The following is a 14,639-nucleotide window of genomic DNA, read 5'->3' on the forward strand; positions in this document are numbered from 1 at the left end:
ATCAAACAAACATCAACCAAATGTACTATAGCATATATACGGCATATTCTGTGCATCTACATGTAAATCAGTCATTCCTTTTTAAAAGTGATGTTAATATATTCTACATACTATATACATATAGTTCCTTTGCCTTTTAAGCCTTTGAATCTCGTTAAAGTTTCAAATCTTCCCTTTAATTTTCTCAAGCTGACATGCTTGAAATGCAGGCCTATTGTTTCTAATCGCATGTTAAAATGCTTTTTATACAGTAAAAACTTACACACAACTCAGGGTTCAATGCCTTAAACACTACCAGCACTCTTTGACAGCAGAGGAAAAGGTACAGCACTGTTCAGTTTGCTAATACGAAACTACTCAGGATGTAAATGACATTCGGTTTATGTTTCAGGTTGAGGTTTGACTTGTTTAAAGTCATGTGGTTTATATCAAGAACATGCTGTATTGTAGTGAGTACTGTATGTCCTCAGTAGAGCTCTCTGTAGACCTGTCGTGACTGTTGCCGGCCTGTCTGGGTGTTGCGTTCCCAAAAACATAAACTGTAAACTGTATGGTGCGGCAGGCCTTTTTCTATAGCTGTGCTGTAATTATGCATTCTTGAAAAGCCAATTAAATTTCACAGATGTTCAGAAATGCTGTCTTTTGGTTTGTTCTTAATCTGAGAGCAAACAGATGTAGGCAGGGATGGAAAATTTCATTAGGATATGATGTTATATAAAAATCCCATGTGTCATTAAGGACTCATAAAGATGCTAGTTTTAATTCACAGATTGACTAATTCAACAGCAGCAGGCACAGTAATAAAAATCTTCAGTCAAACATCTACTTCTTAAGGTTCCAGGACACAGCTAAACACAGCATGAATGTGGTGGTGGTAAAATGGTGTGGGGAATACTAATCAATCATGGTTTGAATGCCACAGCCTATCTGAGTATTGCTGTTGACCATGTGCAACCTTTTTATTACCACAATTTATGGCTACTTCCAGCATGATAATGCACCATGTCACAAAGCAAAAGTCATCTCCAACTGGTTTTATGAACATGACAATAAGTTCAGTGCACTTCAGTGGCCTCCTTAGTCACCAGATGTGAACATTTTTGGATTTGGTAGAACAGGAGATTGGCAACATGAATGTGTAGCAGACAAATGTGCAGAAATTATGTGATGGAACCATGTCAACATGGGGCAGAAACTCAAAGGAGTGTTTCAAACATCTTGTTTTTATAAGCTCGGTTTAAACAAGTGTTTATATTCTATCTTCTGTGTAATTAAGTCAAGTTTGATATCACATCATAGTGCAGTGCATTAAAAACTTAAGTGCCTTAAGTATCTGTAGCTAATAGCCAACATTTCCTCTCTATAATTAAAGATGCTGTGGTGTCAGATTTGTAAATGAATCATGAATTAAGAACATGCCACGAAGAACTGATGCTTATTTGAGAGCAAAGGGACGCACTACTCAGTCGTAGGAAAATCATTAAGAAGAAGAGAAAACTAGTTAGGTCAAACAACACTTGAGAAGCTTTATGAAATATAAATTTTTTTTTGCAGAATAACATGTCTGTATTTCTCAAAGTTACTCAAGATTTAGGGAACTGTGTTAATGTTGATATAGAGGTTTATTGTAGGTTACCAGGTCACTGGTCAGACCCCAGCTGATAGTCCTCGAGGAAGACACTAAAATCCATCCTGCATTGTACTCTAAATGCCTGCGAAGTGCAATTAAAATCGATGGACCTACAATCATGTTCACCACTATTAATTGTTCAAATTAGATGTCAAGTTGAAAAAAATGTTGCCTTGGGTAAATCTCACTGATTTAACACAGTACAGTTGGAATCAGAACATGTACAATACAAGCAGAGCTCTGGAGGTCAGTTCAGGTGCAGCAGAGACCTCTGGCTGATTCTGACCTATAGGACAGTGAAGGTGAGCCGAAGAACCTTGTGAACGAGGACACTCTCAAACTGTGATTGGAGAGTCTCTTCTGCTGATTGGACAATTAGGGACAAAGGAGATGGGAGAGGGTCTACACACACACACACACACACACACACACACACACACACACACACACACACACACACACACACACACAGAGATTTGGTCATTCACTCAGTCAGTCAGTTTAGAGCAGGTCTGGCCACAGCAACAAACCTCCTCATGGCTTTTTGGATAGCAGCGTCCCTCTGCCTGTATTTCCTGCTGGTAAGTTCTTAATTCATGATTCATTTACAAATCTGACACCACAGCATCTTTAATTATAGAGAGGAAATGTTGGCTACTAGCTACAGATACTTAAGGCACTTAAGTTTTTAATGCACTGCACTATGATGTGATATCAAACTTGACTTAATTACACAGAAGATAGAATATAAACACTTGTTTAAACCGAGCTTATAAAAATCACACTTCCCCAGTATTGCTGGGGAAACCCCTTGCTTTTGTTGTCTTGTCAGAAACACTTGCTGCTGCCGGCCAGTGGTCATGGACTTGTGGTTTTTCATTGTATCACTGTGTCACTTGCCATTTGCTTGTGGTGCTGATTTGCTAGATTATGAAACACTCTCTGATCAATCTGCTTATTTTCTTATATAAAAGATAACACTGTGATTCTTACTTACTCTTATCCACCACAGTGCTTTTGCTTGCAATGCTGATGTTGGCTGCAGCTTGATTTTAACCCAATGAGGCTCTACAGAGTTGTGTATTCAATTTATGGACTTTCTCACATGACTGCTCTTGATACCCTGATAAAAACACTTTACAAACACACTTTTCAAATTTTTAAATGGAAACATAAAAAACAAAGCCTTCACATATAAAGCTTCCTCTCTCTACTGCAGGGAGTAAATTGCTGGCATGACCTGGACAACACAGAGTACGACTGTTGGCCGATCAACAATCCAAATGATTACAACATGATTAGCTGTGGAGGTAGGTCTTTTTTATGTTTTATTTCTTTTTTTTTTGTGTGTTTTTGTGTGAGTTCTAATCTTTGTTTTCAGTGATGATGATGATGATGATGATGATGTGTGTGACAATTTACTGTAAAATCTGCCCCAGCTGAAAAGGAAGGAGCCAACATGTCAAGAATTAATTACAGTGACTTAGGGGGTGGAGCTCCATAAACTATAGCTGCTTGTGAAATAATACAATACATGTGCAAACACACACACAATATCCCTTGTTGTATGCATATGCATTCTGTTTGAATGTGCAAAGTGTATGCGGATGTTCAGGCGACATGCATGTGTGCGCTCACAGGTCTGGAAATGTCCTGGGTGCAGCGTCCCCCAGAGAAAGTAACCAACGGTGAGGAGTTCAATGTCTCGTACACGGTGACGGCCTCAGATTCCTTCTACGAGTACGCCATCAGGAACAAGATCTTCCAGTTTAGGTGAGTGTGTTACATAAACACCTGTAATCCTAAACGTCTGCCATGCCCCAGACTGAACACACACGCACACACACACACACACACACACACACACACACACACACACACACACACACACACACACACACACACACATACAGATAGAGACAGACAAATGTAGCCACATGCATATGAATTGATTTAAGAGACAACTTCATGAAGACTTTACAATTACTGTAATACAATACACAGTAACACGTACACACTCTCTCTCACTCACTCACTCTTACCTACTCATCTTCACTTCTAGTGATGCGTCAGAGGCGAAGAGGTTCTGTCATGAACATGAGTGCCCGGCAAACTGGAACAACGCCAATGAAATGAACTGCTGTGTGTATCACGCCAACATCCACTCCTGTCCTCTCGGTCTCATGGTTTGTACCCATCAGAGTGTCGCACAACACTGGGTTCATCTCACCAAACACTGAAACACACACTGACCAAACACACTGAAACATTACCCATCTTGCTTTTAAAAAAAAAGCCAAACTAACATCTTCATCTGTGTAGAGAGCACATGTCGGAATAGCATTTCTTCAGCTGTTGTTCCGTCTCTTCACAGAAACAAGGTGGAATCTGTGGCCCTTGGATTCCTGATGATGGTAAAATAGTGACTCACACTGTATCCAAAGCAGGCAAGATGTCCCAGAAATACTGGACTTCAAAGGTGAGCTGAACCAAACGAAACTCTTTAAAAGAAACAATAACTTTTAACATGTGTTGAGGTTTGGAGAACCTTTGTAGTATTTGTTGCAGAAACATATCACCTTAATAACTGCAAATATTTCATTTTATGTATTGGCTTTAACACACCAAGACACAGATGTCCAAAAAAAAAAAAATCCTCTTGTACTAACAAAACAATTCACCAACTGGGATAGTTCACTGGCAGTATGGTCCGACACTGTTTGGATAAAACAGTCTGTCACATGGCAGATGTTCTTCATTCTTGCATCGAGGGAAAGATTAAAAGATGTGGATTTGATCAAAGTGAAACGTCCTTTGTGAAGCCTGTAGTCTGTTCCGCTGGTAAGTCACGATACTACATGGCAACAAGTTGTAATTACTTGTGTGTTAGTAGGAAATTACAAGAACGCTGTTCTGTGGGTTGTGCCTTATCAAATGAGTGTGAATTTAAAACTACAGACAACAGAGTAAAAAACAAAAATGTAAAACAGGTTTGTTATTGTGTCTCACAGAAACAGTCTCTTACAGGACAAACAGTTCACATACGTACACATACATCTACAGCACTAAGTGTTTTCTCATTGGTTATGTTAATTTGTGTGGCAGTTATACGGAGGTAGCCTATATTTTGTATGTAGCTTGTTTTAAAGTATAATAACAGCTTGTCTTATGGATCTCATCAGTTTTGTTTGGATTTTTTGAATCTCCTAATAAAACAATTAAAGTAAATGATTTTGTCAACCAAGACTTATACTAATACACAAGCTAATTCTTCCACAATACAACTATGTTTTAGTCTCCATTGTGATGCTTTCTCATTTAGGTGGTGCTGATCCATGTGGGAGTCACCTCAGTCATTGCTCACATCAAAATCGGACAGATGCACGCAGCACTGGAGTCCAAAGTGCTTGTTGTCAGTGCCCAAGGTCAGTCTGCTAACACACATGAAGTTTGGTCATGCAAAAGCACAAGTGTAGAAAATGGAGGTCTGTGAGGTACAACATATAAGTTGTTTTATCAACCAGACAAAGAGACTAAAATAACAGACTTCTTTAACTACTGAACACGCTCAGAAACATTAAGGAAAAAGAGAAGCTGTTGGACTTTGCAGTGAAATGGTCTGCAGCACTACGAGCTGAGGGCCAATAATAAACTTCATTTTGTGCTTGCTGAGAGAAACCTGGATAACCAATACAACGTCCTGCAACCTGCAGGAAAGATATATACATACTTTTATACAAATACAGTACTTATGTCTTAGTGTATCCATAACTGCCCTTGAAACATCATGAACCTCAGTGATTTTTGCTGTTTGTGTGAATTGCAGTTTAATTCAGCGACCGAAAGTAGTTTTGAATCATCATCAATCAAATTTATCACTATTATTTTACTACTTGAAGGTATTATTGCACTACTCACTGCTCCGGATTTATTTGGTAACCTTAGTTACAAGTTATTTTCAGATTAGTGATACAGAATATTTTGAACAAATAAATTAGGATTTTTTCTTATTGGGTAAGAGAGGGTAAAGTTTTACGAGTTATCCAGCAGTATAATCAGCACCACCTTTACCAGCTGCAACATCAATGTGATGCATCAATAATTATAATCCAATAATATACTATATATCATTCCGATATGAGCCATTCTGCATAATGAGTACTTTTACTTTTGGTACTTTGAGCATATCTTGATACTTTTGTACTTTTTCTTTTGTAGAGTTTTGAATGTGACACATTTCCTTGTAACAGTGTGTAATGCTACTTTTGCTTATAAAATGTGTGATTGTGACTGTTTAAGTGTGTGGGGACGACGTCTGCGAGCTGGAGGAGAACTGTCTGAACTGTCCTGCAGACTGCGGCATCTGCCCAATGTCCATCGCTATCAAAGTAGCCATTGGCCTTCCAGTCACCCTCTTCAGCAGTGGCTTCATCCTAACCATGGTGGTCAGTCTGTGCAAAACACGCTCGCAACAACACACAACCACAAGCACAGGAGATGTTTTATGTGCTGATGTTTATCTTAATTTCCACCTGGCAGTGGCTTCAGTACCAGAAACAGAAGATGTTTTGGGATGAAAGCTGGATCATCAACTACAAGAACATCATATTTGGTAAAATGTGACAGGATGAAGTTGTGAAATGATACCACTTACAGATATAATCTACACAGAAAGCATTATGTAAACAAGTGTGTGCTTGGATCACTTCAATTTTACTTTGAAAGGAAGAAACGATGGTGCTGTGCCAGAAATCTTGAACTAAAATTACTGATCTGTCTGTTATGTTATTTGTTATATCTGCTTCTGTAATGTGAGTTGCATTTTCAATTGTTTAAGTGAGTAAGAGTGGGTCAGGCTTTAAGGGGGTTTGATCTTCAGGGAATTAAAGAGGAACATCTGATAGTGAAGGTTATTTTACCCTTTCTACGCTCTCCTTTAAATGCATATCTCAGCGGTAAAAATCCTCCAAGCTGTTCTTGACTTATTAGTAAATTGTTTCTGTATTTGACACGAGTATTTGACTGTCTGGTCTCTGCAGGTAGAATGTGCTGGATGGGCATTGGCAGCATCACGAGCCTGCAGCGCGGAAAGAGTAACTCCACCATCAGTCAAATTACTGATTTGACTGTGTGCACTGGAGTCAACACCTCTTTCAAACAAGGCTTCATCCAGCCAGCCATATAGTGCGAAATGTTATTATTTCTTTGTGTAAATGCTTATGAATCAGATTTAACTTCTATTCAACTAACAGAAGTAACTTGAAGTTGACTCAATGAACCTATAGTAACTGTCTTGCAGTGATGGAAGGACTGTAGCGGTGAAACACATCCAGAAGAAACATTTCGCTCTGTCTAAAACCATCAGGAAGGAGGTGAAAGAAGTCAGGTGAGGAAACTCCTTCACAGAGAGAAGAGAAGAAAATAAAATGAGGGAATGTTTAACTTGCAAATGAAAGAAAGATTCCTGCAGTTTTCATTTAAGCCAATACATATAATTTTTCATTATGTTTAGGCAACTGGACCACCCCAATCTATGCAAGTTCATTGGTGGTTCCATTGAGGTGCCTTATGTGAGCATCATCACAGAGCACTGCCCCAAAGGGAGCCTGTCTGATGTCCTGCTGAATGATGACATCCCCATCAACTGGGGCTTCAGGCCAGGAAACCTCCACACGCAGCCTTGTTTATTTACATGTTGACCATTTAGCTGATATTATAATCCTTTCCTGCTTGTTCTCAATCTTATTCATTATTAGCAATTGTAACAATAGCACCAAAAGACCTGCTTTTGATGGTGGTGTTACAATTATTTGCCCATTATAGCTTTTTCTACAGTTTATGCTCATGCCTTGTAGCTGAGGATCATTGTTTAGTCACAGCTTGGTATCAAGGTCAAAAACATAATAATGACAATTAATTAATTAATTTTGCTGACAAAACTTGAGCAGGAAATATTTGGTGTCTGTTCCTCATATGGGCAATGAGGAAGAGCTCCTTTCCAGACTCAATATTTTACACCACAGTTCAACACTGACACAGAAGAATCCTGACTCTAACAAGAACCTTGCTAGACCATAAATGTACAATGAGAGTATTTTACTGTAGTGTTTTGGATGCGAATACTATACTATATTTACTCCTATATTATAAGAGAGTCTCCTCCCCCATACAGGCTGTCGTTTGCCACTGACATCGCCCGGGGGATGTGTTACCTCCACCAGCACAAAATGTTTCATGGGAGACTTCACTCCAGAAACTGTGTTATTGATGACCGCTGGGTGTGCAAAATCTCAGGTAAAAAAAAAATCATCATACACAACCTGAGTCTGCAGTATAGAGACATAGATGTTTTAAAATCCATGTGCCAAGTTCAGTAAAGTGCTTTTGTCATTGTTATACTCAGTGGTTACACATACACATACATCACTGTATGTGATACGTCACGCAACATAAACAGTTTTTTTAAGGTAAACACAAGAGTCAGTTTATAGAAGTCATTGCACTAAGCCAAATCCTACACCAGCAGCAATGTTATTATGAAGGCAAAGTGAAAAACAACATACTTCGTCACTAAACTCTATATTCTCCTGTGTTTGGCTCCAGATTATGGGCTCACAGCCTACAGAAAGGAGGACTTTGAGGCCGTCAGTAATGGCTTCAACTGTGGGGATGTAAACCGCGTGTACTGTGCTCCAGAGGTGCTGCTGGGAAGCAGTTCCAATATGGCACCAGCAGCGGACGTCTACAGGTGTGTTTGAGTGCTACTGTATAAGCAGTTAATTAAAGTTAAAGCACTTCATTTCAGATTGTAAGATTTGGACCAAATGGAAATTTAATACAGTTGGATTAAAGATGGTGGATAGACAAGTATCTTTATGCATCCCTGTGCTACTTTCCCCTCCTCTCCTCAGCTACTCCATGATTCTGGTCGAGATTGCAACTCGCTCTGACCTCATTTCAGTGAGTATGGCAGCCAACTGTGTAGATTACAACCTTCGGCATCCTTTTGATCTTTGCTTTGTAACCAGCAGTCCTCTCTAACAGGACCAGACTGAGGGAGTGAGGATAGATATCATGTGGCGCCCCCCTCTGCCTGAACTCAAAGCAGGGAAGGCAGATACTGACTGTCCAAGTCAGGGAGACTACAGTGAGGTCTGCCACATATGCAAATAAAAGAATTACACTACAGCCACAGAGGCTTTATCTTTTTGTCGAATAACTCTAATAAAGCATTGAGATATTTGTCAGAAAGCATTATATTGTAAAACAAACTAAACAATAATGTCTCACTGTCTTTTCTGGCATATTGAGCAGCTCATTAAGAAATGCTGGTCTCACAACTTCACCATGAGACCTACATTTGAGCAAGTGAAGAAGATGCTTGACAAGATGAACCCACACAAAGTCAGCCCAGTGGACATGATGATGAACCTGGTAATAACCCACTGAAGTATAGTAAAATAATATGGAACAACATGGCTTAAAAGATATATAGTATGCAGGAATCAGCTCAGGATTGTATAAAATATCATGTGAAAATATGGTAAAACAAATGTGAGGAAGAACTTTCAAGTGTCCTTTGAGCCATATGGATTATTGTGAGTTTCAGAAAAACAAGTGTTTCTTTAACTGCAGATGGAGAAGTACAGCAAACATCTGGAGGCCATAGTTGCTGAGAGAACACAGGACCTTCTTCAAGAGAAACAGAAGACAGATCGACTGCTATACAGTAAGTCAGAATAACAGTAAGGAGTGATGTGCATGAGTTGCAGGGTTCAAATGAATAATATGAATTTGTCTTGGTGACATTGTAGAGGTATTAGTGATATCTCTGTTTCATACATTCACATTGCAATGGATGATAAATGATAAACTATAAACACAGTGGACATATACTGTCAGAATAGTGCTGCAAGGGAAAGTTCCCGCTGTATGAGAAAGAGTTGTTATTGTCCAGTAAATCCAGTTTATGTAGCAGTTAAACTAAAAGAATGAGGCTTGATGAAGGTAATAAAAGACAAACTCGGCTTTTCTTGCTGCCATCTAGTGGTGCAGAAATTGTGTTTCCTTTTCTACCCATTGTTTTTAAGACATTTTCTATGAATGTGTACACAGCAATATTTAAAGTCATTAAATTCATGTGCAGGTATGTTACCAAAGCCGGTGGCCGATGACCTCCGTCAAGGTCGAACAGCAGAGGCTCAGAGCTACTCCAATGCCACCGTCTACTTCAGGTTTTTGATCATCAAACTGTTCTGTTTGATTTTTTTTTTTTTTTGTAATGGACATTTGGAGAGGGGGTTAGAGATTCTCTCTTTAGTTTAATAGTTTAATAATACTAACACTATATTACTCCCCTGTGACAGCGACATTGTTGGATTTACTCAGCTGTCTGGTGCCAGCACACCCCACCAGGTAGTAGACTTCCTCAACCAGCTCTACACCACCTTCGACGACATTATTGACAATTATGATGTCTACAAAGTGGAGACAATAGGCGATGCTTGTAAGTGAGGATGTTGAGATTACAGCTGCAAAATGATAAACCATTAAAAATAAGTGACAAGTCCTATTAAGGTCATATTAAATTCGACCATAGAAAAGAGAGAAAGAATTCAAACATTTAACAAAAGTCAATATAGAAATCTTGATCTAAAAGTGAAACAGAAAAAAATTATCCCAATGAATCAATGGTATATTGTTGCGATTGATTCATTGGGATCATTTTTTTAACAGATTGGTGCTCTAAATAGAACCTGGATGTGTGTTTTGCTATTCTATTATCAGTGAACCTCTCCCTCTTCCTGTGTTATCTCTTATCATGAAAAATAATGGCTGATCGTCCAGACATGGTGGTCTCTGGGGTCCCTAAAGAAAATGGCATCTATCATGCCGGAGAGATAGCCAGCATGGCCCTGGATCTGGTCAGTGTCTGTCACAATTTCAAGATCCCCCACAAGCCCAACACACAGCTGAAGATCCGCGCCGGCATCCACTCAGGTACTGTGGCCGTCTCATTGTATCCAACATCGCTTTATTAGATTATCCGACCACTGTATGCCCTGTCCCAACTGAACCTTGCTTCAGTCTTAATAAACACATATAACCAGGTTGAATGCAGTCCAATCACCAGACACCTCCTCATTGACTGATAGAAACTTTTCTTTTTTCTTTTTCTTTTTTTTACTGTAATTCAACTGGGACATATATTATCAAAAATTTCTGATTCAATAACAAGAAACCAACCTGAAGTCACTATTTGAAGTCACCAGAGCTTAAGGTCACATTCACAGTTTTACAGTGTTCAAAGGTTGCAGACTGTGATAAGAGCGTAACCTTAAGCAACCTGTGTGTGTATATGTGAAACTAAATGTGACTTTCGCTGCATCATTACGCGATTATATGTGTATTGTAAGATAGATAAGGTAAGATATCTGTTCCTGGTTGGAACAGGGGAATATACAGCATCACATGGCTTGTTACATGTAGTGTCTGACATCAAGTCCTCACAAATCAATACAAATACACTCCCTGTAGCTGGAAATGCTTTAACATGATGACTTGAACCATCGTCATGGGTAATGAATTGTTATGTAGATCAAATTTTTTTTAAAGCCTTTGTAAAAACCCTTCTGTATGTTCATATCTCTGTAATAGTCCGTCAATGATTCTGTTTGGATCAGCTCCACATTTAACATTGCAATGTTACAATCCAGTAGTTCTCTGAGCCCTGGCTTTTTTTTTTTTTAGCAAGTTGTTTTTTTTCCACAATACTTGATTTGTCAGCTTCATGTAGGTATAAGAAACTTTAAAAATTAGGTTATGCCCCCCTTTGAATAACCTCGAATGCATTATCATGATTAGGCAATGTCATATATATTATCAATCAAGAGTTTTGCTTACAATTGCTGCTGTTTATCCTGCCAGGACCTGTTGTGGCCGGTGTGGTTGGCACCAAAATGCCACGCTACTGCCTTTTCGGAGACACTGTCAACACAGCATCACGGATGGAATCAACTAGTGAAGGTAATGAAGGATTAGATACGCTGCCTTTGATCCAATTAATGTCTTTAAGTGCAACAGAATAGGTCTTAGAAAAAATATCAGGTTTGTGGAAGTGTTTCATTTTTACTGTAGGCTGCAAGATGTAAAAATTGTACTAAATAATTCTGTTCTGTGCTCTTTTGATGTGGTTTAGTGTTGATTAAACAGTTTTTCTGCAGTTTGCTTCAAAGGCAGAGCAGAGTTAGCATTTGGCCAGAGCTGTGTGCCACTGTAATTGTGCCAAACAGGACTGTCTCTGTGTTGTCTGTGTTTGCTCAACAGCACAACAGAGAGCACAGCAGAGTTACAATAGGGAGGACAGACAATGCTTTCCCAGCACCTTATCTTCTGCATTAAGCTAGCGAGATACGAGTGTATAGGCTCAGAAGTAAAAAACAGTATATACTTTAAAGATAAACATAATCTTACATAAGATACAATGTGCCTAAACCCTGAAGAGCTTTGTTGGGACAAAGTAAGTCATCCCAAATTTATCGTTAGGTTTGTACACACTGTAATTTACCTTGCATATTTTGCAAATGTGCCTTTAAGTCACAAGTCATATATGTTGTAAAATGTGCAAATTACATACATTGTATGGAAATATGTCTGTGCATTTTGTATTACATAATTATACTCATGCTTTACACAATCATATTCCCCTATTCTCGTACATATGTGTGTATGTATATCTAAAATGTCTGTTCAGCACATTGTGTCATACAAATATGGCTGGTTTGATTGTTATGTATACCATATTTTGGTTTGTAGAAGTTTTTAAAACTGAGTAATACACATATGTTACTGAGACCATGACAGTGCATTGCACATAAGATGAGATAAGATCAAATAAAATATGTATTCATATTACTATATCCTATCACATGCTGCGTGTTTCTTTATCATCATATCCGTAGCTCTGAAGATCCAGGTGAGTGATGCCACAGCTGACCTGCTTCACACACTCAGAGGTTACGTTCTGACCTGCAGAGGAACACTTAATGTGAAAGTAAGAATATCAACACTTCAGCACACATTCACACATTCATACTTAGGGTAACTGGATTGACAAACAGCACTATCAGGACAGGAAATGTATATTGAGCTTCCTGTAGCAGTTGTTTAATTTTAGTTTGCATTCTCATGGGGAAAACATACTTCCCCATACAGTCCACTGGACAGAGAGTTATGCTCAGCACATTCCTGGCCATGGTCATGGTGGTTGCTGTAGTGACTGGACCTTTTACGGCGCTGGAAACAAATCTCACTGAATACATTCACAACGTCTCTTGAACTGAACCCAATTAGCTTAGTTGTATATATTGCTTTTTCTACCTTATTTGATATACACTGTTGTGGAGATAGTTGTTTTTTAAAGCCACAAATATGCAATGATAATTAAATCTGACCTGATGTGACATCTTTGAAACAGACTGAACAAAAAAACAAGGGATTTATGAGAATGAGATTTCAAAAAGGCCACAGGAAATTCAAAACTTCCCTCCAAGGGAAAGTAGACTGGGTGTGTCTGGTATTTAGTCTCTTTTCCAGAGAAGTATTGTACTATCCAGTTCTGCTGGCTTCTATTGACATTGTAACCTAAGACATCTTTTTTGTAGTGCCAGTGTGATTATGGGGGAGGGGTTTTCTTCTTATTCCCAACAGGGCTGCAGTTCTGACACTTGTGATGTCTTGCTAAAGAGGTGGCCGCAGCTGCTACTCTCTGCCCCCCCACCATCAAACCCTAATGGCTTTATTTAAAATTCAAAGGGACACATGCTTTGCAATATGACTCTGTCTCGTTTTTTCTTGACCCAACAGGGCAAGGGGGATATGACAACATGGTGGCTTGAAGCAAAGAGAGACGATCACACAGACCCGCTGCTCAGAACATGTGAATCCAGAGGAGTCCCAGTACCAGTTAGTGACTAAATCTAGAGTCTAAATTGTGAAAATAAATGTATGAACTGGTTAGGCTTGGTGTTATGAAATTGAACTGGGTCCAGTGAATTAAGTTAGACTTAAAAGTGCAGATATTATAAGATTAAATTATGAGATGAAAAATTATTGTGAATGTAGATGTCACACTGCACTGTAAATTCACAAGATGATACTAGTGTTTTATTGTGCTGTTCATTATCATAGTTCCATTATTGTGACCAGGGGTAATGATGACAAGCGAAATCCTATTGATAATAAGAAGAAATGCACAATACCTACAAAAAAAAAAAAAAAAAACATTGTTTTTTTGTAATATGATTGTGCAGGACATAGTCATGTATTATTTATTGTTTTGCACTTTTTGGGAAGAATCAAAAAAACATATGCAGAAAAACATGCCAGAGCTGAGGAAATGCTGTTTTGGCCCCACATTATTATTATTTTTTTTGTCATCTATACCTTTTGTATTTTGCAATCTGAGGCACTTTTCTGTTTCCTAATAAATTAAAAGTAAAGGATATATTCACTGCCTGAAAATTAAAACAACTCTCTTACAATAAGTAAATTAAACTTTTCAGTGAACTCAGATAAACTAGATTTTTGCTCTACAAAGAAACATCTTTATAGTCTGATTCCTTACATTTCAAACATTTTGTCTAAGAACATGTAATCTGACAATAAATGCCTGACCATACACCTTTTCTATCTGAAAAGCTTGATTTACCTATGAATGTACAAGTAATTTGGAACCAAACTCTTCCATTAATGCTTCTTGTGAGTTTGCTTTAAATTTTCAAAATTTTACTTGCAGAGTAGATTTGATACACAAAGCCTTACTCATTACTTTTGTAGAGGAAGAATGTACAGTTTTGTTTTTCATAAGTGTTGCTTACTGTGCAGTGCAATGATTTCTTTTACTGTATTGTTCTTATATCCAGTGATGATATGAATTGCATTAAAGTAACTTTAAAGTTATAATTTTGTTCATTCTTATGGTGTAATTATCTGGTTACAAGTGCAGAAG

General features: G+C 38.4%; 1 protein-coding gene across 1 annotated transcript; it reads left to right on the forward strand.

The window, feature by feature from the left end:
* The first annotated feature begins 2,131 nt into the window (after nucleotides 1–2,131).
* LOC130170909 (atrial natriuretic peptide receptor 2-like) lies at nucleotides 2,132–14,581 on the forward strand. Its single transcript, XM_056378612.1, has 23 exons — nucleotides 2,132–2,211; nucleotides 2,850–2,940; nucleotides 3,271–3,403; nucleotides 3,693–3,816; nucleotides 4,005–4,109; nucleotides 4,953–5,055; nucleotides 5,930–6,075; nucleotides 6,170–6,242; nucleotides 6,670–6,814; nucleotides 6,930–7,016; nucleotides 7,143–7,324; nucleotides 7,736–7,924; nucleotides 8,234–8,378; nucleotides 8,542–8,590; nucleotides 8,675–8,782; nucleotides 8,945–9,064; nucleotides 9,266–9,359; nucleotides 9,777–9,864; nucleotides 9,997–10,136; nucleotides 10,478–10,630; nucleotides 11,558–11,656; nucleotides 12,592–12,683; nucleotides 13,496–14,581. The coding sequence occupies exons 1-23, from the start codon at nucleotides 2,167–2,169 to the stop codon at nucleotides 13,604–13,606; spliced, it is 2,622 nt and encodes an 873-aa protein (XP_056234587.1). The 5' UTR covers nucleotides 2,132–2,166; the 3' UTR covers nucleotides 13,607–14,581.
* The last annotated feature ends 58 nt before the right edge of the window (nucleotides 14,582–14,639 follow it).

This window comes from Seriola aureovittata, chromosome 6 (genome assembly GCF_021018895.1).
Source record: "Seriola aureovittata isolate HTS-2021-v1 ecotype China chromosome 6, ASM2101889v1, whole genome shotgun sequence".
Lineage (NCBI taxonomy): Eukaryota > Metazoa > Chordata > Actinopteri > Carangiformes > Carangidae > Seriola > Seriola aureovittata.

Excerpts from the sequence above, each read along its gene's own strand:
- LOC130170909 (XM_056378612.1), top strand. The coding sequence starts at position 2,167 with ATGGCTTTTTGGATAGCAGCGTCCCTCTGCCTGTATTTCCTGCTG. Across the intron at positions 7,925-8,233 it reads CTGGGTGTGCAAAATCTCAG|ATTATGGGCTCACAGCCTAC; the intron begins GTAAAAAAAAAA and ends GTTTGGCTCCAG. Across the intron at positions 12,684-13,495 it reads GAGGAACACTTAATGTGAAA|GGCAAGGGGGATATGACAAC; the intron begins GTAAGAATATCA and ends TTGACCCAACAG.